This window comes from Cyclospora cayetanensis, unplaced genomic scaffold (assembly GCF_002999335.1).
Source record: "Cyclospora cayetanensis isolate NF1_C8 unplaced genomic scaffold, CcayRef3 CcayRef3_contig_133, whole genome shotgun sequence".
In the NCBI taxonomy this organism is placed as follows: Eukaryota; Apicomplexa; class Conoidasida; order Eucoccidiorida; family Eimeriidae; genus Cyclospora; species Cyclospora cayetanensis.
The window spans coordinates 20,789-43,949 of record NW_020312074.1 but is presented as its reverse complement, the minus strand read 5'-3'; the positions used below and the strand labels follow the sequence as shown (position 1 = coordinate 43,949).

The window sequence follows — 23,161 nt, the reverse complement described above, 5'->3', positions numbered from 1 at the left end:
CTGTGGATCATAGTATATCGCTGGGAATATCCGCCGTATGTGCCATAAGTGAAGTATGAAAACCTTTCAGATTTTGGCAGTTGCACCTGTCCGATTCCGTCCACATTAATACAAAAAGCAACACTCTTAAGCCTAAGCTGTAAGTGGCTAACTTCAGTAGGAATCCGCATGCTGACAATGTCATTATTGTTTTCGCTCAATCCTAACAGTATATAGCCATGTTATCAGGCATGAGGCCTCAGGCACCTGGTATTTGCAGCTTCCTCGCCCGTCAACGTCGCTTTGCATGTGCCCGTTTTCCCTGAATTTGTAGAGGCTTTACAATGATAGCCTTTGGGAGTCCATGCCAATTATCCACTCGCGCACTCATGCTTAGCATAGGAAAGAGGGCAAGTGGCTTGCACTGAAAGCGCTTGGCGAAGATGATTGATGCGAATAAGCAAGATTCTCTGTTCCTCACGTTCGATCTTTTAGTGTGAGCACTGCTTGGTTATGCTGCTCCGCACCCCAAAACATACTCTGTCATCAGGGGATTATAGCTCTGCTTTTATAGTCCGTGCCCTCGATAGCCAGCGCGCTATGCTTTCTTGCCTATTACATAGCTTAGCGCCTTTGCTGCCCAGAGTGGTGTTGCTCTGAGTCGAAATTTTGTGGCAGAGCATCAGGTCTACTGAAAAGGGTCTCTGATAATGATGGAAAGCCCAGCTATATGGATTAGTAAAGATCATCCCTACGGGGCTGGATTGCTTATATGGTTCTATTCGCATTTGCCATTGATTAGAACGATACGACGGCACTGCTAATATTTATGGGCGAATAACGGACCAAGTATTGTAGGCGCTTGACTCGTCCACAGGTCCCCAAAACATTCGCAGTACAAGTCACAATATAACACCATTGTGAATCTACCACCTGAAACTAATTGTTGGGAGTTCAACAGCATCTAGATAGCGATAGATTGTATGAGGCGGCAAGTGCCCCTCAGCGACGCAAGTGCAGAGGTGCTGCTGGAAAGTGGCTGGGAACTAGGCCTACGGGTGCCATGTTTGCCGCTTCCTTGCACGAGTATCAATAACTAATGCGTGGATGTTTCGCAGCATATGATGCAACGACACAGCTCTCAGGGTGGCGCATCTGCTAGTGGAAGGACATATGAAAGTGGTAGGAGGCAGAAGCAGAAAGTATCTGCTCGCCTAGGTGCCAGCAAAGGACGGCCAAAAGCTGAGGGAATTACTTGCTGCAAGTTACGGGGCCTTTGGCGGCTGGTATTCTGGGTTCTTACGGAGCAAGACGATGCCTTCTAGGACACGGCCAACTGGCAAATCTGTCACATAAGACACATAGACACATAGACACACACACACACACACACACACACACACACACACACACACACACACACACACACACACACACACACACACACACACACAGACATTTTACAGCCTTAGGCGCCCCCGTCCCAGACTCCAACCTCCGATGTAAAACTGGAGCCGCAGACGCAGTCGAAAAAGCAAAGGCTAGCTAGTCACGTGACTAGGGCTCTGCCATGTAGCAGCAGGGATTGTTCGGCAGGCAAGGGACTGCACGAGACTTTGAAGGGCCTTTCTAGTGGACTTACACTCATCAGTCGCCAACTCGGCGCGTTCACTGAAGTTGAGCAGAACCGGCGACGTGTGCGTCTGGAAACCAGTGATCGTCTTCGGTTGTCTGCCAACCTGCGCTACGACATCAACGGCCTCTCCCACGCGGACAGGGATGGAAAGCATCTTGAGGTCTTCATCACTCTCGAGAACGGGAGCCTTCTCACGTGGGGCCTCGTCTGTCTCCATGGCAGCATCAGCACCTGCTACTTCCGCATCGTTCTGCACTGTAGCTTCTTCTTTAGTCTTGTCCCTAACGTCGCTTTCTTCCTCCACTGTCACCCCCTCAACTCGCTCAGCAACAGTTACCAGCCACCGAGGTTGTACCGCGGGGAACAAGTAATAGAGTATAAAGTGGAATTTTCTGAGACAACAAGCATCAGCAGTGCATCGCAAACCAACCAAGCTAACAAGAACCCCAGGCTCTGCGTGGAAGCCTCCTGGATAGACCGCAGCCCAACAGCACCCTTTGTGATAAGCAAACACGCCCAGCACTTATGCCCGTGAGCACTACGTCAAGAGGTGCTCCTCCGCTTCCTTCAGGATGCTCTTTGACTGTAGTGTGTGACTGTAGACTGCGGTGCACGGTGCAGCCTCATGCGTCGCTCGATGAGAATGTATGCACAACACAGGCTGCGCTCACCCGAGGATAGTATGGCGCATCAGGAGAGCTGAGTACGAAATAATCGCCAACGCCCCCAGAGCAACACGGCAGACGACCTGGCGGTCTGAGTGCAACGTGCCGATGTGCAGCAGGCCCTTCCCCAAGTAGAGCAAGCCTTGTGAAAGGCGAACCTGCGGTGCAGCAGTGCAACAGTACAGCAGTGCAGCAGTGCAGAGTCTCAGGCACCCAGCCAAGTGGTCAAACCGGCAACCCTAGGAGCAGCAGGCTTTGCCTCTGCCTTTCATGGAGTGTGTGTAGGCGTACCACGAACAGCGCACTGGGGTCCTTTCCATAGTAAGAGGCAAGCTGACGGAGGAGCGAAGCGATGCGCGAATGGTTAGTTCCTAGAAAGCCAAGCCACAGAGTATTTACATGAACAAGCGCCATTCAGCATGCGTCAAAAAGCCACACAGGGGGGCAAGCTGTGTTTTTTCAAGCAGCCCAGCAGTTGGCTATCTCCTGCTGCGCCTCGCAAAGGGCGGTATAACCCAGCCTGCAGCAGATACCTACCAGCACCAAGGATTCCCATCGCAAAAATCGCATTGAGAGCGGTATCCGGATCAGCGTCGTGGGAGAGTTTGCTCATGAGGTCAATGAGTTGGGGCTTAGGGTTGCTTGGGTGCTGCAGCGCTACAGCCAGGGGTACGGCGCGTTTCATATGTACATCGGCATACTGAAGAATGTGGTCCTGCAGAGTCAACTCGAATACGCACATATACAAAGATATACGTATGTACATTGCACATACACATGTACGTACGTGCATACAGACACACATATACATGTACGTACATGTACACACACATACCCACCTATACATGTGCACACACACATACATGTACATACACATGTACATGTGCATACACATATTCGTGCACATACACACATACACATACACATGTACATACATGCATACAGACACACATATACATGTACGTACATACACATATACACACACACATACACACATATACATGTACATACTTATACACACATACACACATATACATGTACATACATACCCACATACACATATACACGTACATACACACATACACCTGTACATACTTATACACCCGTACATCCATACATACGTACATACACACATATACACATATACATGTACATACATACCCACATACACATATACACGTACATACACACATACACCCGTACATACTTATACACACGTACATACGTACATACGTACATACACACATATACACATATACACATACACATATACATGTACATACACACATACACCTGTACATACTTATACACACGTACATCCATACATACATACACGTACATACACACATATACACATATACACATACACACATACACACATATGCATGTACATACACACATACACCTGTACATACTTATACACACGTACATACATACTTATACACACATACACACATATACATGTACATACTTATACACACATACACATATACACGTACATACACACATACACCCGTACATACTTATACACACGTACATCCATACATACGTACATACACACATACACATACACACATACACATATACACGTACATACACACATACACCCGTACATACTTATACACACGTACATCCATACATACATACATACATACACACATACACACATATACATGTACATACATACCCACATACACATATACACGTACATACACACATACACCCGTACATACACACATACACACGTACATCCATACATACATACATACATACACACATACACACATATATACACATATATACACATACACACATACACAGCACGCCTCTTGTTATGCAGGACTTTTATTGGGGCAAGCCGACGACACGGCGTTTCGGGAGAGCCAGCGGCGAGCAAGTTGCACGAGAACGCCGACTTTCAGAACTGCAGAGCGCGTGGGTGCGACGTACATAGAGTCTCAGTGCCATCTCGGCCCCTGTCTCCTCCGCAAATGCAATAAGCGCAATATTCAAGACCGCAGCAGCTTGATCAATGTCTTCCACGTGGTCATCGTCGTCATCGAGCGTCATGGTGCTCGCCGTGTTGGTTGCTCCCGAGGAGGAGCCGCTCGATGAGCTGCCGGCAACGCCTCGATTTCTTGTGGACGCAGTGGCACTGCCTGAAGAAGGGCCGTCCTCTACAGCCGCTTCCTCCTCCTGCTGCTCGCTGTTAAGTTCCTTTTGCTTCTGCTTCCAGTAACCCTCAGGTCGAGACTCGGCGCACACGCCAAGCATCCGCTGCACCTTCAAGACGTCTCCGCTGCCCGCGCATGCAAGCCCCTCAATGATGCGAGTCGCAGCCGCAGAGAACGCCGCATGCGGCAGCGCAGCGACCGCACACAGCACCCCCTCCGCTGCATCGCGCGTGCCAAGAAACACGAGCCCCAACCCCACCGATAGAAAATGGCCTAAGGGAGAATCCATTGCTTCTGCGATGCGCACCCGCAGGACAAAAAGGCTTTCTCACCTTTCTGCAAAGAGCGACCTCCTGCACCCAGCTAGCTGCAAAAAGCGACCCCTGGCACTTAGCTAGCTGCAGAGAGCGACCTCCTGCACCCAGCTAGCTGCAAAAAGCGACCTCTTGCACTTAGCTAGCTGCAGAGAGCGACCTCTTGCACCCAGCTAGCTGCAAAAGGCGACCTCCTGCACCCAGCTAGCTGCAAAAAGCGACCCCTGGCACTTAGCTAGCTGCAGAGAGCGACCTCTTGCACTTAGCTAGCTGCAAAGAGCGACCCCTTGCACTTAGCTAGCTGCAGAGAGCGACCCCTTGCATCCAGCTAGCTGCAAAAAGCGACCTCCTGCACCCAGCTAGCTGCAAAGAGCGCCTCGTCTCCATGCCAGCAAGCAGAAAATGCCATTCGGTGCATGCCTGCCTGGCAGCAGCATGCACGTGATGCAACCCCCAGACAAGCGTGGTCCCCTACTCCCGAAGGGGATTTTCACAGCCTCTCCAGCATTATACGAAAGGACGCAAACTGCCCTCGAAAAGGCCGCCAAGTGCCCCCAAGCCTCACTTGCTGCAGAGCAACGATCCATGAGAGCCGTGAGGATCGCCTCGGCTGCATCCGCCGAAGCACTCCCCACGAAACACAGACCCAAGGAGAGCGACGCAAAGGACGAACACTCCAGAGGCAGGGAGCCATCCAGCTGTAGCGCGCATGCGCAGCGCACAAAAAGGCGCCAGCCAACATGGAAAACACGGAAAAATTACAACCAGCCCAGCCTTGGCAAATCCCCGCCTCTTTGCAGCACTGACTGACTCGAAAGCAGTAAAGCTTCCAGACCAGTCCTGCCTCTGCTGCAGCAGCTACAAAAATACATCCCGCCGTCAACTAGCGCGGCCGATGGGTGCGTCTGCCAAAGCCCCCAGTACTGAAAGTTTTAGGGGAGAAACAGGGAGCACTCACGATTACAAGCGTCAAGAGCTCCAGAACGTCCTCTCGGCAGCTCCCCGCATACGCGCACCCTAGGCCGATGGCAGCCGCGGCTTTGAATAGAGGCGTATCCGCTGTCATTTCAGTTGCCTCAAGCTGGTCCTTTAGCAGCGCCAGTGCGGCGTCGCACTCGTGCCGAACATTGCAGCTGGAGACTCCAAATCCTGAAAAACGCATCACCCCGGGATACCACGCGCTACTCGCCGAGTGCAGCCGCAAGTGAAGCTCGCGCAAAACGTCGGCATCTACGGTCCACTCAAATGCAAACCGCAAGCCTCGCCGATTGCAGACAGAGGAGACAGACATTCACTCTTCGAGAACGTAACCCCGCATACAGGCCATTAAGGGGTCCAATTCGCTCGCCAACGTGTACAGCCACGTTTAGTTCCCTAGCTAGATAGTTGGCTCTTTCGATGGACAGATATCAAGCAAAGAAGGGAGCTGCGACCTCGGGAGGCGTGCTGCGTGTTATTTCTCAGGGTTCTGAAGAAGGGCGGGGTGGGCATGTATGACTGTGTGTATTTCTATATGCTTCGCACCAAGAAGTGCGCCTGCTTTGACGTTGGCGTCGTTGCTGTATTGATGCTTGTCGAGATGCTGTAGCGCTTCGTCGACGTTCCATAGGCTAAGGGCACCCAAGGAAGCGGTGGTCGAGAGCAGTCCTCGATCCTTGTTCTTATACAGCCAGCTGTTTCCTGCATAAAAAGCACCACTGAACGGCCATGCCCCACCTTAGACGCTCGCAGTTTCTGAATGCAAGAAGCACGGAAGATAGCAGTCCACGCATGGTGACACACACAAATTCCATCTACGTGGGCGTCTGCTCGAGAGTGCTCCTGCGTTTGTCATAGCACGATTCCGGGGGCAAAAGGAGCAGGCAGACGACCCCTCAGCATCCGTTCAAACGTAGACGCCTCGGCGCTGAACAGGCTTGCTCTCTCTGGAATCGCCACACGTGCGATCCGCAGCAACAAGAGGCCCCTCGGGTGTCTCGGATCCTCCAGTCGAGCGCTTTGATTGTGCGGCCCCGTCGCATGCATGGAAGGGGCGAAAATCAGAGCAAACGGTCTGCATCTGTGCGTGTCGTACTTGTACACATACATATACATATATAGGTATATACGTAGATACATGCACATGTGTGTGGAAGGCCGGCTTACCATCCGCCGTCATCAATTTGTCCGTCCCAAAGCCGCAGTTGACGAAGGCGTTCACAAAGGAAGAAGCGAGATTCTGCTGAGCGCTTTCAAGGCCAGCAAGGCGTGCACGACGACCATGGGGATCCTCTAGATGCCTCTTGAAAACATCTTCGGGCTCTTTTGGTTCGAGCACGTCGAGTTCTTTGGCTAGGATTCGGAAGAAGGGAGAAGTTTTGCTGCCACTCGCCAGACGTTGCAGCTTTTCGTCCTCGAACTCTACATCGACGCGCTGCCGGCACAACAGCAACGCCAGCTGCTGTCGCATCAGCGGATCCTTGCAATCCGCAAGGACCTTGTCAACAAGCCCACGATCTCCCAGCCGCAGCGCCACACGCATGGCGTCGAAATGCTGCTGCTGCTGCATCAGGGCGTCGAAGGCGACCATCTGCACCTTCAGAGACTCCTCGGCACTAGCCGCGTAGTTCGACAGACTCAGGAGATAGGCAACAACGCGCTGATAATTGTTTGCGTCTAGGAGGGACAAGAGAGACTGCGGCCTTTCCACTTCCGTCAACAAATCAATCGCGTCAACCTCAGCATTGTGCTGCATGTAGTAAGGCACGATCTCCTCCACCAGCTGCAGCAGCTGCTCTGTCGTCGGAAGCGTCACCTCTATAGAGGCAAGGCCTGCGGTAGGCTTCGGAGTTTCCAGTGCCTTTGCATCTCTGTTGGACGTCTGGGGTGCAACTGCGTCGCGATCCTCCTCAACGGCAGGCGCTTCTTTGCCCCTAGCGCCATCAGCAGCCACTTCCTCTTGCTGCTGGGCAGCTGGCGAGGCATCCTGCTGCTGCAGCTCCGCGAAGGCGCTGGCGATCTGCCCCGAGAGGTTCCGGAGAAACTCATACCCCCAAGATGTCACGTCCTTGCACTCTGCCTGCACAGTACAAACACCCAGGCAGCCATCCCTAGCAACACGCCTCGGATCGCTTTCCCGCCGCGCAGCCTTCGAAGGCGAAGCCGCAGAAAAACGACATGCGGAACGTTTGATGATGCATGCTGCACTTAAGGCCTCCCTCGCTCGCTAGCGTGGGTGGCCAGCAGAAGGAAAGCAGCATCTGACGTAGAGATGCATGCGCATGCGCATGCATCTCTACGTCAGATGCTGCCAGCGCTGTAGCCTTATCAGTTTTCCATCTCATCACGAACCTCCAGACAAAAGTGCAGAGACAAGCGCCGGGCATCCCCGCACGTTGTGCAAATCACCGAGAGCACCATTGCAAAGTCTCGCTGCAGGAAGCACAACGAAGTCTCTCAGAGCATAATCATTCAGTCCCTCGCGGGGACATACACAATGGTTCAGATCGTTCTACAAACCACAAATCGCGAGCAGGCAGCGATTTCGAGCCGCCGTATGCATACGGCGGCTCGAAATGCAGCTTTGTGCTGCAAGCTAAGTAGGACTGCAGATTTTTCCCAGGAAAGCGCAGCTTTCTTAGTCTGCCTCTCGGCCCCGATGCGAAGGTAGCGGAGCGTAGGCAACGCCAAGCTACGCTCTGCCTGACTTCAGGCAGCACCTTAAGATCTGTTCCTGCTGGAAGCTCCTTGTAGCGATCGACGAGTCCATCTACATGGGGCCTTAAGAACTTGAGCGGCTTGGGAACGCTGGTCATAGAGGAAGTGGCAGCTTTCAGCTCCCTGGAAAGCGTCTCCAACGCGAGAGCGACGATCCCTGAACGTTCCACACAGGTGGTGCAGAAGGCAGTCTCCGATACACCTGACTGGAGCAAGAGGCCTCAAGCCTTCCCCCTCGTATACCAAGGAATACAGAAGCGCGCCAACGCACCAAGATCGCTGTCGCAAGTTCTCTCAACCAAAAGATCGATGTTGTCTCGAATCTTCTTGTCATCTTCCGTCTGCTCACAATTCGCAACAGCACCAGGACGTGTGAACAGCGCAAATACCAAGAGCACCATAAGTGACGACCCCGAAGCATGGTCTTATTCATTCAGCCGACATCAATGAGCAAACAAGTGCTTATCAAAAGCTGGTCGTCACCAGGAAAGCAAAGTAATGGCCAAAGCGTCAACGCAGAGACACTGGAACTACACACTGCGGGTGAGACAGAACGGGAGAAGAAAGGGCATCCGACGCACCATCTCATCGCCACTCTTGCTTTTCTTTATGTTTTTCTTTGGATCCTTCGACGGGACCGCCACCTTGACGGCCTGAGGCGTGAGATAGCGAAGTTGCAGTGGCTAGAATCTTCAGAGAAAGGAGAAACTCAGGAACACATATCGAACCAAATCCCAGAGAAGAAGCGCGCTCGACGAAGCGTCACAAGGAGAAACTCACCTCTCTGTCATAGCTTTCACCAGCCATTTTCAGAACGTCAGGCCGCTCACGCCGTAAGAATCAAATCGGCTCCTTGCCGCACGTTCAATGACGCAACACAGGAGGGGCCTCGAAGATCTGAGGAGCACCGGGGGGAGGCGGACACACCACACGATAACTGCAAAGACTTGCGGCGACTGTCGCCTACGCAGCCGGTTTCAAGATTTGGAGAGATATTTGCATGGGTGGGAGGGTGCTGACGCGTGCTGCCGATGGACGCTCGAAGCGCAGCACCTGCGCTGTGTTGCATGCGTTGATAGGGGACCACAGACAGCAAGTCCGTCCTTCCCCCCTCCTACTGATAGCCCAAGCCTTACAGGGAGCCACTTTTACGCCTTTCCTTCTCCACTACACGGGCTGTTCTCGAGGTCTCGGCTGGAGTGCCGTCTGAAGTGCATGCGGCAGCCAGCGAGAAGGGCAGAGCTTGTCGGTGATCCGCAGATGTAGCGTGAGTGCTGCAGCTGTCGTGGCCGTTGCTCCCCCAGGCAGTGAAAGGAGGGAGCAGAGCACTCGCAGGCGGGAACTTGGGAAGCTGTAAAACAGGGGATGTGGCTGGGCTGCGTTGCCTGAGCCTCAGTTACTGCCGTAACTCTGGGTAGCCCAATACCTGGAAAACTCGCAGCATCAATAATTTCTGAATGACTAAATTCCGCTATCGTCCAGCGTGCTACGCCGACGTCGCCTGGCCAGCCAGACCAACACACAGCCCTCGACCAGTGCTGCCGACTCCCTCCAGCCCCACATGGGAACGCTATGATGAACGTCCTTCTGTATTAGCCAAACATCGCCTTGAGCGCCGGTAACAAACAACAGTTGTTCGTGTTTTTGTGAACTTGAGACGATGGGCGTCCTACACACGCCTCCGAAGCTTTGGCATTCACTCTAAACACTTGAGTGGGCCTTCGTAGACATTCGTCGCTCAAACACAAAAATAGAAGGGTTCGCCTAGTCCCGCAGACTCTTATGAACACCCGTTTTACAATTTCTGTACTTAACGGAAGACTGCCGTGAGAGTTCTTTCTCAACTTTGCGATCTCTTAGTTCGAGCCAACTCCGCTGCACAACACAGCTACACCTTAGGCACTGTCGTCCCTCTTGCACACTGAACCTAACTGACCAGGCACACTGTGACTTTTACACTGTACACTTTGCTTTTTGTGCTGCGTCCGCAATTATTGAGCTACAGAGCTCTAAATATGCAAGGGCGTAGCTGCTTGAATCTGTAATTATGGGTGGCTATGTTACACGCAAGCATATATCACTTGACTAGTTGGCGCCTAGTGGGATCAAAATGAGCATGCAGAATGGGGTCGAGACGACCTCATACTACTGTGGAAGTAGGTTAGCTCTTACACGAGGCTGCAGGATGCGTCCTATTTCGTTCATTTGCCTCATGAGGCTCTGTACAAACGGCCAGATCGCAGAGCGCATGTATCGGGAACACGCCACAGTGTGTCTACACGAATAAGGCACTTCGCATTGAACTTGAGGCGATTCCTGATAGAAAATCATTAAGCACTTTCCCAAACGAGCATCCTTCAATGTGAAAACCTGAATCTATGGTCTCCGCATGTAGAAGCTTACCTCTGCCTCAAAACAAGCGTGGCAGAATTTTAATGATAATTCCAGCGATCCACTTGACATCCAGGGTCAAATGACGCTAATAATCCTTCACCATTAATGTGAGCCTGTATCAGCGCATAATTGACCTGTGGTGGGTCCCCAGTTGTAGCTCCTCTCTCGCCCCCTTCGCTGAGCCATAGCCTATGTGAAGGCTTCCCGTTTCCCTGATGCGTTCTATCTGCTCGCCAAACAGCCTGCCTTCGCCAGACCAAGTCCGCTAATTTGAGCGCTATGGATTTTCATGTACTCGGAGTTCCATAATATATGGATATACCGCGCACAATACCGGCAGATACGTTGTCGGGGGGCTGTCTGGAACTGCTTAGGATCAGGGGCTCCCTCTTGCTAGCTTTTCTAGCTGACTTTAGTGCAGGCTAGGGCCGGTTGACACAGCCTTCACGTGCATAGGTTATACTTCCCCATTGCGCTCCTTCTTGGGGGCACACACAAAGATTGCGCTGTTTCTTTTTTAATATCTTATGCAGTCCATCATTTTGCGGAAGGCCCACCGGCCGCTTGTTTAATAGCTGATCCGCTGTACGTCCTGAAATCGCCTGCAGTGACACTTTGAGTGGACTTGTGATAATCCAATGATGGCGCAGCATTTTGTCTAGGCTGTGGCTATTCAGGACCACAACTCAAGATATCTCGACATGACAATTTGTTGGTACAGCCCCCTCAACTAGCTTTCCCAATTCCTCCGAAGCATGCTGTTAGACAGATCTCGTCAGAATTCGTTCAGTCGGGGCTTGTAGGAAGGCTTGCGCCGTATCAATCTTTGCGAGTAAGCGTTTTTATCTGCATAAAATAGTGACCACTTAAATAATTCTCCTTTTTGTAGACATGGCTCACTAAGCTCTCGTTTTTCTTCCTATGAGTAATGAAGGATCGGGTACATATTCCAGCGGCTGATGGAATCTTTGAGTGATTGCGAATTTTGGCAACCGGTGGACGAGGGCACTACACCTTACACATTTGGCTGGCCGTTTGCTAGTCGTCCAGCCCACCATACTGCGCCAACCGTTGGCGTGTCGCATGGTATGTTCCGCGGCATCAAATGCCCCCACAGTATGAAGAGGACATTAAGCGGCACGTGGATGATTTTCCTCGGAAATGAAGAAGCACAGGAGTAGACCAGTGATTTGGGGGCATTACCGGGTGTTGTTGCCTAGAAGGGATGGGAAATAGTACATATGCATTAGCTCCCACTGAACAAGAGCACTGTGAAGCAAACGCTTCCAATTCCTCACACTGGCGAATTTCGACAAATCACACACGTGCATAGTCTATTCGACAAATGACGTCCAAGCAACTGCTTTATAAATCCTTATTCGCCGTGAGGGCAGGCACAAAACGGCAGGCCACAGTTGTACTCGCAAGCTCGAGCACGCATCCATGCCATTTTGGACTTGCTAATACTACAGCTGATTTTCATTGTCACGCTTGACGGTAATTCTATGAATTTCTAAAGAGGGGATGGATGGCTGTCTACAAAGACGGCGTCGTCTCCTCCAACCAAAGCGTTCGAGAGCAAGTTTACAGCACCTACGGGGTGAGCCTCAGCTGTTGAGGGAGAAGCAGTGTCATGTGAAGGCATTCATGTGCTTCGCGTTCATATACACAATTGTTGTTGTGGGTTCTCAAGCTTTGGCTGTATGGACTAGGCCAGATTCGGCTCTGCAAAGACGGCGGGAGGTCCTCAGGACGTGCACAGTACTACTGAATTTTGATTCCCGACTTTGCTTGAACCGAGGCTAATTGACCGGTCTACTTAAGAAGCCGCAGGTAAGAGCCTAAATATCGGAGGCTGATAATGCAGCAAGGACGCTATTCGGCCACCTTACAGCCCCACCAGTACTTACGTTGCTGGATTTTGAGCGTTACCTCCCTAACAGTCACTACTTTGATGTAGCGGGGGGTAAGCTTCTCTCCTAGCACGGTACGGGTCTTCCAAAGCACTAAACTACTGCTTTTGTTTCCATCTTCTCACCGTAATCGAGCAGAGCTGTTCAGTTTGAGAAAAGGAGGTCCATGTGGCGTTATAGGGTGTGAAGTAAGTGCTCAAAGCCGTATCATCCTACTGTCCTAAAACCAACAATCAGTCATTTTTAAACCTTAGAGAGAGCTTTGAGGATATCTTTGAACTCTAGGGTTGTTCACTAGCTTGGTCGCCCCTTGTAGTACAACTTTGCAGTGAACCCTTTTCAGGGATCACCAACATGGGGACCGATCAGCTCTTGCGATACGCCAGTAATTCATTATTGCGTAGCGTCACCGTTCTTGACTGTGATGGTCCACAGACACCCATGTATCAGGTACAACGGCCAAATTTCTGAATGTCCAATAGGTGGAGCAATGTCAAGTGAAGGATGGCCTATTGCGGAGTAAAACAAGGCCGAGTTCCCGTCAATTGTACATTTCGACTTCCTCTTCTTTTTCCGGTCTATACAAAGCACGTGATCCTGTTAATTTGAGTCATGGTAGGTCTGAAACCCGTGTGAAAGCGCTCTTACCGTTTCTGGTGCCGTGGAATGCGTCCGGTGGCACAGATCCTCAGCAGCTGACGCCATGCAATTCTCCCAACCCCGGCATCTTGAAAGGCATTTTCCTTTTGAAAGGAATTGAAACTTTGCGCCTATGGACCGTTTCGCCCGAATGCTGGGGGTTAAGCGTCAGGATAGCATCTACGTTACTGTCGACAGGCTTAGCAAATATGCCTACGTCACTCTTTGCTCGAGCTCTGTCATGGCTCAGGAAGTCGCACACTTAATTTCAACTCGTGTCGACAACCTTAACGGCCCCTCCCTCAGAATTATTATTGTGATTCAGGATAGAACGACTGTCAGCGCGTTCGGGCCTGCCTGTGTGATCCGCCAGCACATTAACATACGATTACCACCAAGAAGCACCTTGAAGAACTTGGGCAGAGAGAGCTCATCGGCCATACCCTTCTGCATGATTCGCTACTCTGTGCTAAAAGCCACCAGTTAGCCTGCTCGAGTTTAGTCCTTATCCTTCGTGTGCCCATGATACGCTAGTATATTTGTCTACCTGTTGCTATCCCATATCCCCGACCTATACTGAGAAACAACCTTCGATCCGGGCTTGAACTAGTATGGGGCCCGCAACCACCCTTCGCACCAAGGAAATTGAGAAAACAGTGGGTCGGTCCACCCAACTGTACGCGGAAGACCGAAGAAGAATCAAGAACGGAATTAGGATAAGCGGTGGTCGGTTGTGTGTTTCGAGGCTGGAAGTGTGGTCATGGTGAGTGTGCAGGCTTTACAAGGTGTATCAGGACATCACGCGAAAGAGATTGCGGCTATGCGGCTAGAACTGTGTGCCATTTCCTTATAAGCTATTGCTTTTTTCGTACTCCATGGTTTCCATAATAGTTGGGCAGCCCTCAATCTTGACTTCCTCGAGAAGCTGCACAACCCTCTGACTACCGATGGTCTCTGCAGCGCAGGCAAGTGACCTGTTTGGCGGTGGAGGTGTCACAGGGAGCCATCAAACTGCTGTATTCCAGGACGAATAAACTCGGAAGACGCACGCAATGGCAGTTTCTAGTGAACAGGGCTGGGAAAAGTCAACCTTAGTGGTTGACGGGGGAGGGGTAGGGGCTTCATTGCTTGCGGGACAATTTGTGGCTCTGATAAGTGCTATTCGACAAAGGCTGTATTCCCAGTTTTCTCATTCTACCCGGTAGTTGTCTTTGTCAGCGCATGCTCTGCCTAATAGCCACCTTCCTGTGTGGGTACTGCTTGCAAAGTTGCCGGTTATCACTGTGTGTTCTCTACATACTCAGATAAATGCGCAGGTACTCTCAGGTATGTTCTCTCTGCGTTTCCTCTTAAGCCTTTCTGGGGTTTTGGAATAGAATACACTGCATGAATCCGGACCTCTTTGCATGCGGTGGCTGCTCTCCGAGGCTCGAAGGCACTGTTTGAGTAGTTTGTACTTTGCTTCGTTCGATTTTATTTCACATGTCCTCTGTTTTTTCGTAGCGGGAAGCTCACAACTTTCGGCGCTCCTACGAGCAAGAGCCATCGGGTATTCCCGGACCTGTTGGTCTGGTCATGCATTCTTCGTTGGCTTTGCGAGTGTCTTTCTTCCTGACTATTCCACTTTGGTGGTTGATGCACACAGGTAGCCTCATTTGCACTGTTTTTGCGTCTCTGAAATTCTGAGAAGTAGCTACACGGCAAGAGCTCTGGCGCTTTTCGGATGCGAACCACCTCAATATACAGCGACGGAACTTGAGGGCATGTGTTTACAACGGAGAGGGCCACAAAGCGAACAAGGACAAGCTACACTAAATAAAGCACGTTGTACTACACCATTTATTTTCCACTAATAATTCGTGAGGAATTAACTAGCCTCTCTCTTCGCATTCATTATTAATCGCAGTGCTGATAGTTGGATACAAAAAGGCGCAATGTTTACGTGCATGTGGTCTAGAGGGCTATGTGCCACTAGGTGCGATTTATCGAAGTGCTGACGGGGTGCAGCGTTGCGCAACGTAGCCGTCCTTCTTCCCGGAAGTCGTGAATCTGATGGGTTCAGGCAGGGGAGGGAGGGAGATATCTTGGAAACCACTCAATAACATTCTATTCGGCTCGCACTGAGTCTGGTATTGATGTCTCCTTGCCGAGTGCTTCGATACATCGTTCCACCCTTTCACCAAGCGTGGGAGTAATGGGTTCACATTGGCTGATGACCTAGGTGTTCTCAAATACAATCAAACTATCAATGAATTGGTTGAAGCCAAGCACATGTTTGGGAAGAGATGGCATCCAACTAAATCAAGGTTTTTGTAAGCTCTCGGTGTAGAGCGTCCGGCTGTCGTTCAATGCAGGGAATTAGTCGCATCCAGACGTTTTGTAGCCGGACCAGCAGGTATTTTAATGCATTCAGCAGCAGTACTAGATGTTCGTTGCATAAGCGTATATCAGTGTTGTAGTGCGGGCAGCGAAGTATGGTGCAGGAGGAACGCTCCGCGAATCTTTTGCAAATTAGGGAACAGCTTCTCATGCTTCCCCTAATTATTTGAAGGGGCATCAACGATTAAAAACCTGAGGTGCCTTTCTTGCCAATACGCTTTAGACACACCATTCTGCAGTCGTGGTGCTGTAAGGTGGCAGCGACCTTATTTTGGGTGGAAGAGTCACTAGGCAGCGGCCAAGCATGTGTCCACTCCATCGCTCCTGTCCAAGAGACTTGTATGCCTGTTCCCGAAAAAATGTGAAAAGGGGATGACAACTTGTACCCAAGCAAAATATCGAAGCAGCAACGCTAAAAGACAGCCCTATACAGTGGTGGCTGCTGCCGCATGCACCGGGGTCCTGTGAGAGTAAACTGCGACTCCGCGGGGAAGCGGCCGTTGTCTATCGGGGCCTCGTGGATGTTGTACTTCCAGTAGGAGAGTTCTTGGCTTGAAGACGAGCTTGCTGAATGTGTTTTATAGCCGTCTGCTGCTTCCTCCCGACTCAGCCCTCTACCCCACACACGCGCATCAACTGTTCTGGCGCGTGAGCAGCAGCACCAAGGAGCGGCCACCATTGAGATCTCTCCCTCTCATTTTCGATATACAGGGTATTTGCTGCTTTTTCTCTCGGCGCTCTTCACGGTCTGCGCCCGCGAGGATCCCCTGTCCGCCGAGCCTGTGGTTGCTTTCGTCGAGAAAACAGCCAGCGCATCTACGACAGGAGGAAGCAGCAGCCGTGGCCAGGTGTACATACACCTGGCTGTCAAATACTGACGAGCGAAGATGGGACCTACTCAGGAGAATTTGGCGCTTGTGCGCCGCATGGCACCCTTCTGGGAGCCGCATATGGCAGTTCCTGTCATTCAGTGGCTGCGCTCGCAACAAGTGAGCCTTCCTGATAGGACCTCCCTGTGCTGTGCAGGAGGCACCCTGTCGCGACACCTGCGGATCGGAAAACCCCCTAAATGCTTCACCACTTCGTCCATGACGGGCACTGCCTATACAGCAGCCGACAGCGTGCCAGAAGGTCTTCAAGGCACAGGGGCCTCTGCTGTATTCTTAGCTGGCAGCAGCATGTACTCAGCGCTGCAACACGATGATGACGGGAATGGGGGGGTGTACCTGCACGGCTCTGGCGTACCCGAGTCTTCAGGTGGCGCGATTGCCCGTCCGTCAGAATCCTTTGGTAGGCAGCCTGTTCATTGCTGTGTGCTGCTGCTGCTGCACTTGTGCGACTGCAGCTGCTAGAGGAGAAGAGCTGCGATGATCTGCTGGAGTCTATTCTTCCCAAGACACCCGAGGGCATTGCCCAGCGGTTGCGGGAGCTGGTGGAGGAGCAAGGCGGAAAGTCTGAAGAGCCGGAGGCACAGATTCAGCAGTGGGAGCAGCAGGCTGCAGCTCTAGAGGAAGCGCTCCAGGCTTTCAAGGGCGAGCAACAAAGGAGGATTGGAAACCAGCTCGAAAGGAAACGACTGAGGGATATTCTGCAGTGGCACTACCAGGTCCGATACCATGCCTGCGCCCCCCCCTTTCCGCCTATTACTGCTTTCTAGGGCATGCAGAGGCAGCCTAATCTTCGGTTTCTTACTGCAGATGCTGTAGCTACAGTGCGTGTGTGTTTCTTGCCCTCGATTTTTGCGCTGTCACCTGCCTTCCGCAGAATCGCGAAGAGGGCAGTATGGCTCCGAACTTGGCGGAGATTCCTCGGGTAGAGATGGTGCCGGTGCGTCTGGCCCGCGTGGCTTTTTCTTTGGGAGACTACAAGAAGGCGCTGCATCATTTGGATTTCTACCTGAATACGCTTTCAGAGCTCACGAGCGACAGTGAGGCCGTCACTCCCCGCTTTCTGCTTCTGCGAGCGGCTGCTTCCTTCCTGCTAGGCAGCTCGCACCTTCCCTGTGTCGAAACGGCGTGTTGCGAAAAAAGGCGGCTTGCGCCAAAAAGCGCCTCTGCAGCCGGAAATTCCGCTGTGCTTTTCGACGCACTGAATGAAAGCCTAGCTGCATGCGTGGCGTGTAGCGTGACTGCGGGCTAATGCCTAGCCGCCGTCAACAAAATGAGGCACGGGCTTCTTCCCCCCTTCCCCCGCTCCTAGGAGAACTCTCGTGAAAAAAGGCGCTTGCTTCTGCGGTTCTGCGTGCTTGCGTCTTTCGCAGGTGGAGACATGCAAACCCCCGTGTCATGCGTGTGGGGTATTTGCTGCTGCATTTTGTTGCTGACAGTGTCGGACCCTGCAGGCGACATCTCGAAGGGGCAGCCAACGACGGCGGAAAGCGAGGAAGCGCTTTTGCAGCAGCTGCAGGAGGGGGAGGACGGCAAGGAGAAGGCCCTTGGAGCCATCGAGGCTCATGGAGTGCGTTCGACAGCTCCGTTGTATTTTGTGAAGCGCTTTATTGAATTGCAGCGGGTGCCCACCCCCTGCTGCGATTCAATCCAGTCGCGTAGGGGGAGCCACAGCACAGAGACTGCTGATTTACTGTGAATGGTTGCGCTTCCCTTGCTGCGCTCCGCAGGCAGCTCGGTGTATTCTGCGTCTGGCGGATATTCTGGATCACTCACAGGCTGCAGCCTCGAAGGCAGCCGCAGGCATTGGACCTGCGACGCCTATGAGCAAGATCTTCTCGCGCGAGCAACAACTTCAGCAGAGGGCGTGGCTGCTTCACTGGGCTATGTGGCTCCTTTTGCGGTACTATCTGCTCCTCACATACGCCAAGGGACAGTCTTGCAGAAATCAAGCCTGGTCGGCATTGCTGGATTGGGTTGTGCAGGAACGGTGAGGTGCTGCTGTTGCTGTTGCTATTGCTATTGCCGTTGCTGTTGTTGCCTCTCGGCTTCACATATAGCGTCAGCAGGGTGCTCTGGATACACGCCACTCTGCGCGAGGAGACGCATGCTAGGCACGCTGCAAGCTCTCTCTCTGTCTGTCTGTCTCTCTCTGTGTTTGTCTCTCTATTTCTCTCTCCCTCTCTTTGTCTCTCTATTTCTCTCTCTCTGTCTTTGTCTCTCTATTTCTCTCTCCCTCTCTTTGTCTCTCTATCTCTCTCTGTCTTTGTCTCTCTATTTCTCTCTCCCTCTCTTTGTCTCTCTATCTCTCTCTCTGTCTTTGTCTCTCTATTTCTCTCTCCCTCTCTTTGTCTCTCTATCTCTCTCTCTGTCTTTGTCTCTCTATTTCTCTCTCCCTCTCTTTGTCTCTCTATTTCTCTCTCCCTCTCTTTGTCTCTCTATCTCTCTCTCCCTCTCTTTGTCTCTCTATTTCTCTCTTCCTCTCTTTGTCTCTCTATCTCTCTCTCGGTCTTTGTCTCTCTATTTCTCTCTCCGTCTCTTTGTCTCTCTATCTCTCTCTCTGTCTTTGTCTCTCTATCTCTCTCTCTGTCTTTGTCTCTCTATTTCTCTCTCTCTCTTCTGTGCGTGGAAGGGGCAGCACTTTTGTCAACGCCGCATAGACTGCCAGCTGGCTGTCGAAGAGGCGAAGTGCTTGGGGAACAGCGGCGGCTTTTCTCTCCAGGGCAGGCTGCGCAGGTGTGAGGGTTTGACTCTCGCCTTTTTCTTCTTCTTGAGACTTGCGATTGCAGCAATCTAACGTGCGTGCACCTGCTGTGTCCTCACTTGCTGCGCTACTACGCTGTCTACGCGACTATGAATCGCAAGAGAAAGGATCACTTCCAAGCCATCGTCGGGGTAAGCGCGTCTGTGCGATGCGAACTGCGGCGACACACGAGGTCTGCCTCCAAAAGCCGAAGAGTCGCGTGTTAAGCGTCCTCGGTACAACTCGCGACTTTCCGGGCGAGGCACAGAAGAAGACGCAGGCAGATCACAGGAGGCAGCGTTTTAGAGCAGGAAATTGCGAGAACAGAGGGCGCTTGCGCGGGTTGTGTTGCCGTTTTTGCTGCTGACTATTCTCGCGCCTGTGCACGCGGACGAAATCGTCCTAAGGCCTGTGTGTGTGTGGAGAAGGGGGGGTATTAGGCACTTGAATTCGACTTTTTTGCGCAGTCGCAGGCTTACAAGCTTCTGCGGCAACAGGAGTGCGTATGCGTGATCTTAGGCCATTGGACATACGAAAAACAAGTACACCGACGCATTTACATCTCTTCTGGAGGCGCTCTTCTTGGAGTTCAACTTTGACGAGGCTCAGAAGCACATCACCAGCATTTCGGAGGTTCGTGCCGCGCGATGCCTTCTTCCGAGGATTTATTGGGGTGCCAAGGGGTGGTCTTGCTCGATTGAGTTGCTAGGGCACGTCTCTGCGCGTGCATGGAGGGTGTCTGGCTTGCATTTCCAGGATTTAGATGTGCGGAATTTCTCGTGCATGGAGGGTGTCTGGCTTGCATTTCTAGGATTTAGATGTGCAGAATTTCTCGTGCATGGAGGGTGTCTGCCTGGCATTTCTAGGCTTTAGATGTGCGGAATTTCTCGTGCATGGAGGATGTCTGCCTGGCATTTCTAGGCTTAGAATTTCTCGTGCATGGAGGGTGTCTGGCTTGCATTTCTAGGCTTTAGATGTGCGGAATTTCTCGTGCATGGAGGGTGTCTGCCTGGCATTTCTAGGCTTTAGATGGGCAGAATTTCTCGTGCATGGAGGGTGTCTGGCTTGCATTTCTAGGCTTTAAATGGGCAGAATTTCTCGTGCATGGAGGATGTCTGCATGGCCTTTCTAGGATTTAGATGGGCAGAATTTCTCGTGCATGGAGGATGTCTGCCTGGCATTTCTAGGCTTTAGATGGGCAGAATTTCTCGTGCATGGAGGGTGTCGGCCTTGCCTTTCCAGGCTTTAGATGGGCAGAATTTCTCGTGCATGGAGGGTGTCTGGCTTGCATTTCTAGGCTTTAGATGTGCGGAATTTCACGCGCATGCAAGAATATTCGTGTCCCTTGCTGCGCACAGCTGTGCGAGACGGACTTCTTCCTGGAACCACTGAGGGGGGCAGTCAACGAGCACGCAAGGCTTCTCATCTTCGAGACATACTGCCGCATCCACAAGCGGATCAACGTAGAGTGCGTCCGTTGAGTTGCCTGCCATGCCTGTGCGCCGGAGTCTCTTGGCGTTCCTGGGGGTTCTCAGGATCTGTTTTTTTGCGGAGGCATAAACGCCTTTGCAAAGAAACAAGCTCTGTCCACATTGTGACGGCGCCAGGGTGTCTCGCTGCCAAGTTTGTAAGGTGATGATTTTGGAGGCATGAAGACCCCCCATCTCTGTTGCGCTTTTTTGACCTGTTGTCGCGCTGCAGGATGATCGCCAAGAAAGTCAACATGGTCCCCGAAGCCGCGGAGCGGTGGATTGTCAACCTCATCTTGCATGCTCGACTGGGTGGGGCCTTAGTGGGGTGACTTGTGTCCTCGCTGTTGCTGCCGTTGCTACAGAGATGAGCTGCTGCGCCCCCTGCGTGATGTTTTCGCGGTGTTGTGGCGCACGCTGCGTGCGTGGTGTCTGCAGAGGCACGCATTGACAGCGAGAAAAATCGTGTGCAGATGGCGGGAAGCCCCCCTAGTCTGTACCAACTAGTGACGGACAAGACTCGGAACCTTTGCATGCGCACGAGTCTTCTCATTCAAAACTTGGGACGACCTGGATACAGTCGAGACGACGAGCCGAACGCTTCTCGCAGTGCGTCGCGCTCCCCGGGTGCTGCCCCCAGAAAACCTCTGCGATCCGTGTCGCTCTGCAGAGTCACCCGCCTGTGTCTGTCCCTTCGCATTCGGCAAGGGTAGCGCTTAGCGCATGCGCGTGAGGAGAGGCCCCGGCTGTATCGGCGCCCGTTTGTAGACGCGCGGAGCTCTCGCAAGCCTTGCTTGTGTCTTGTGCGCTTCGCTGCTCACGCAGGCGGTAGGGGGCGTGGTCGTGGACGAGGGTGGATTCGTGGAGTCGGGGAAGGAGGTCGTGAGGGCTTTTACAGAGGGCCTGCTGGACAGAACGTCGTCACTGGAGGTTTCAACTTCAGGGGAGGTCGAGGAAGCTCCAAGGGAGGACCCCAACGTGGCCTTGAGACGCAGAAGATTTCCCCGCTTACAGCTTCAGCTTTCATGGTCGGTCTCGCTGTAGCCACTCAACGCATGCGCCCTCTTTAAAGGGAAGCTGGAGGGCAGGAATGAGGCCGGTCGTTGCAGCGCAGCGCGCGGGGAGGGGGGCCCCCGGCAAAAGAACATTAACGCAGCTCGAGGAGGCTGCGCAGCCACGTGGTGCAAGCGAGCGAGACAGACAGACAGACAGACAGGCAGGCAGGCACACACTCTCCTTTGTCGTCTGTTTCCGTGTGTGCATGTTCCTGTTGCTCTCAGGACTGAGCGTACGCGCTCTCTTGGGTCGCAGGTTATTTGCACTTGGATTTCTCGGCAGATTCCTTAGGCCAAACAGCAGAGAGCTCAGGCTCCGGGAGTCCGCTGCGGCGCGTCTGGTGGGAGCTGCGTGCAGTGTCGCGTCTTTGAAAAATTTCACAAATGAAAAGGGCGGAGGAGGGGGGGTGTTGCGGGGGGAGCAACTGGCTGCGAAAGGAGAGCAGCAGCTCGTGGCGCTTGTCTATGCCTGAGTTAGGGCAATGGTATGCCGTGGGAGTCTCAGGCAGCTGACAGAGACTCAGGGGCCTCTCGGAGGTGAAGAGGCGTTTCCCATAGTTTTCGTTGAAGGAACAAGGTTGAGCGTACAGGCAGTTCCTTGTGGAGAGAGCAACAAAGAGCAAGCAGAGAATCATAGCTGTGCTTCCCCAAGGTGTACGTTAGAATACAACCCTGCTCGGAAGGACCAAGGCAGTCAGGCAACCCTAGTCGCGTGGCACGACCTACACTTCACCGCAGTCTACAGAGCTAATTCAAATAGGCTATACTGGGGTCCGCGAAGCCTCAATGTGGAGGGCGTCGAGGCGGAGGTGCCCCCTTTTCGGCGATTGCTAATGGAATGCTAGATAGATTGCGTTCGAGTCGGGAGTTGCATGTGGCTTGGGGGGGGAATAGCTCGGTGGGCCGCCTTTGTTACGCTCTCGAGTCCACGTGGAGACGTCAGAGCCGCGCGGCCTTATATCAGAGGCGCCGCCCCTTGCTCTTGTGCTACTAAAGCTACATACTGCAGTTGGGTGTATCGACAGCTGCGGGGTTGGTTGCGTGTACAGCGGATTTTGGTGCAGCTACTCCTGTTCCTGCTACCTGCTCGCCCACTGGCAGGGGGTGCCGGGGATTTATTGCAAAGCGGCATCACAGCCGAGGCGCCGCACTGCGCGCGGTACAGAATGAAATGAAAAAACTCGAAACTAGCGGTCACGGGGAGAGCGAGTGCAGCCG

At 52.5% G+C, this 23,161-nt stretch overlaps 2 protein-coding genes across 2 annotated transcripts; one reads left to right on the top strand and one right to left on the bottom strand.

Moving 5' to 3' along the window:
* Positions 1-1,244: 1,244 nt before the first annotated feature.
* Positions 1,245-9,271, bottom strand: LOC34622829 (26S proteasome non-ATPase regulatory subunit 2). The gene is made up of 15 exons (XM_026336545.1): positions 9,245-9,271; positions 9,046-9,117; positions 8,736-8,805; positions 8,467-8,621; positions 8,099-8,179; positions 6,914-7,826; positions 6,293-6,448; positions 5,727-5,917; positions 5,334-5,466; positions 4,231-4,748; positions 2,818-2,995; positions 2,572-2,651; positions 2,287-2,438; positions 1,622-2,007; positions 1,245-1,324 (listed from the first exon to the last, which is right to left on the bottom strand). Exons 1-15 carry the CDS (start codon positions 9,269-9,271, stop codon positions 1,245-1,247), a joined length of 3,192 nt encoding a protein of 1,063 aa, XP_026192330.1.
* Positions 9,272-16,676: 7,405 nt separating this feature from the next.
* LOC34617920 (eukaryotic translation initiation factor 3 subunit E) lies at positions 16,677-21,958 on the top strand. The gene is made up of 11 exons (XM_026336548.1): positions 16,677-16,778; positions 17,135-17,395; positions 17,554-17,716; positions 18,050-18,246; positions 18,407-18,666; positions 19,466-19,571; positions 19,939-20,061; positions 20,751-20,887; positions 21,121-21,200; positions 21,327-21,515; positions 21,714-21,958. The coding sequence occupies exons 1-11, from the start codon at positions 16,677-16,679 to the stop codon at positions 21,956-21,958; spliced, it is 1,863 nt and encodes a 620-aa protein (XP_026192333.1).
* Positions 21,959-23,161: the final 1,203 nt, after the last annotated feature.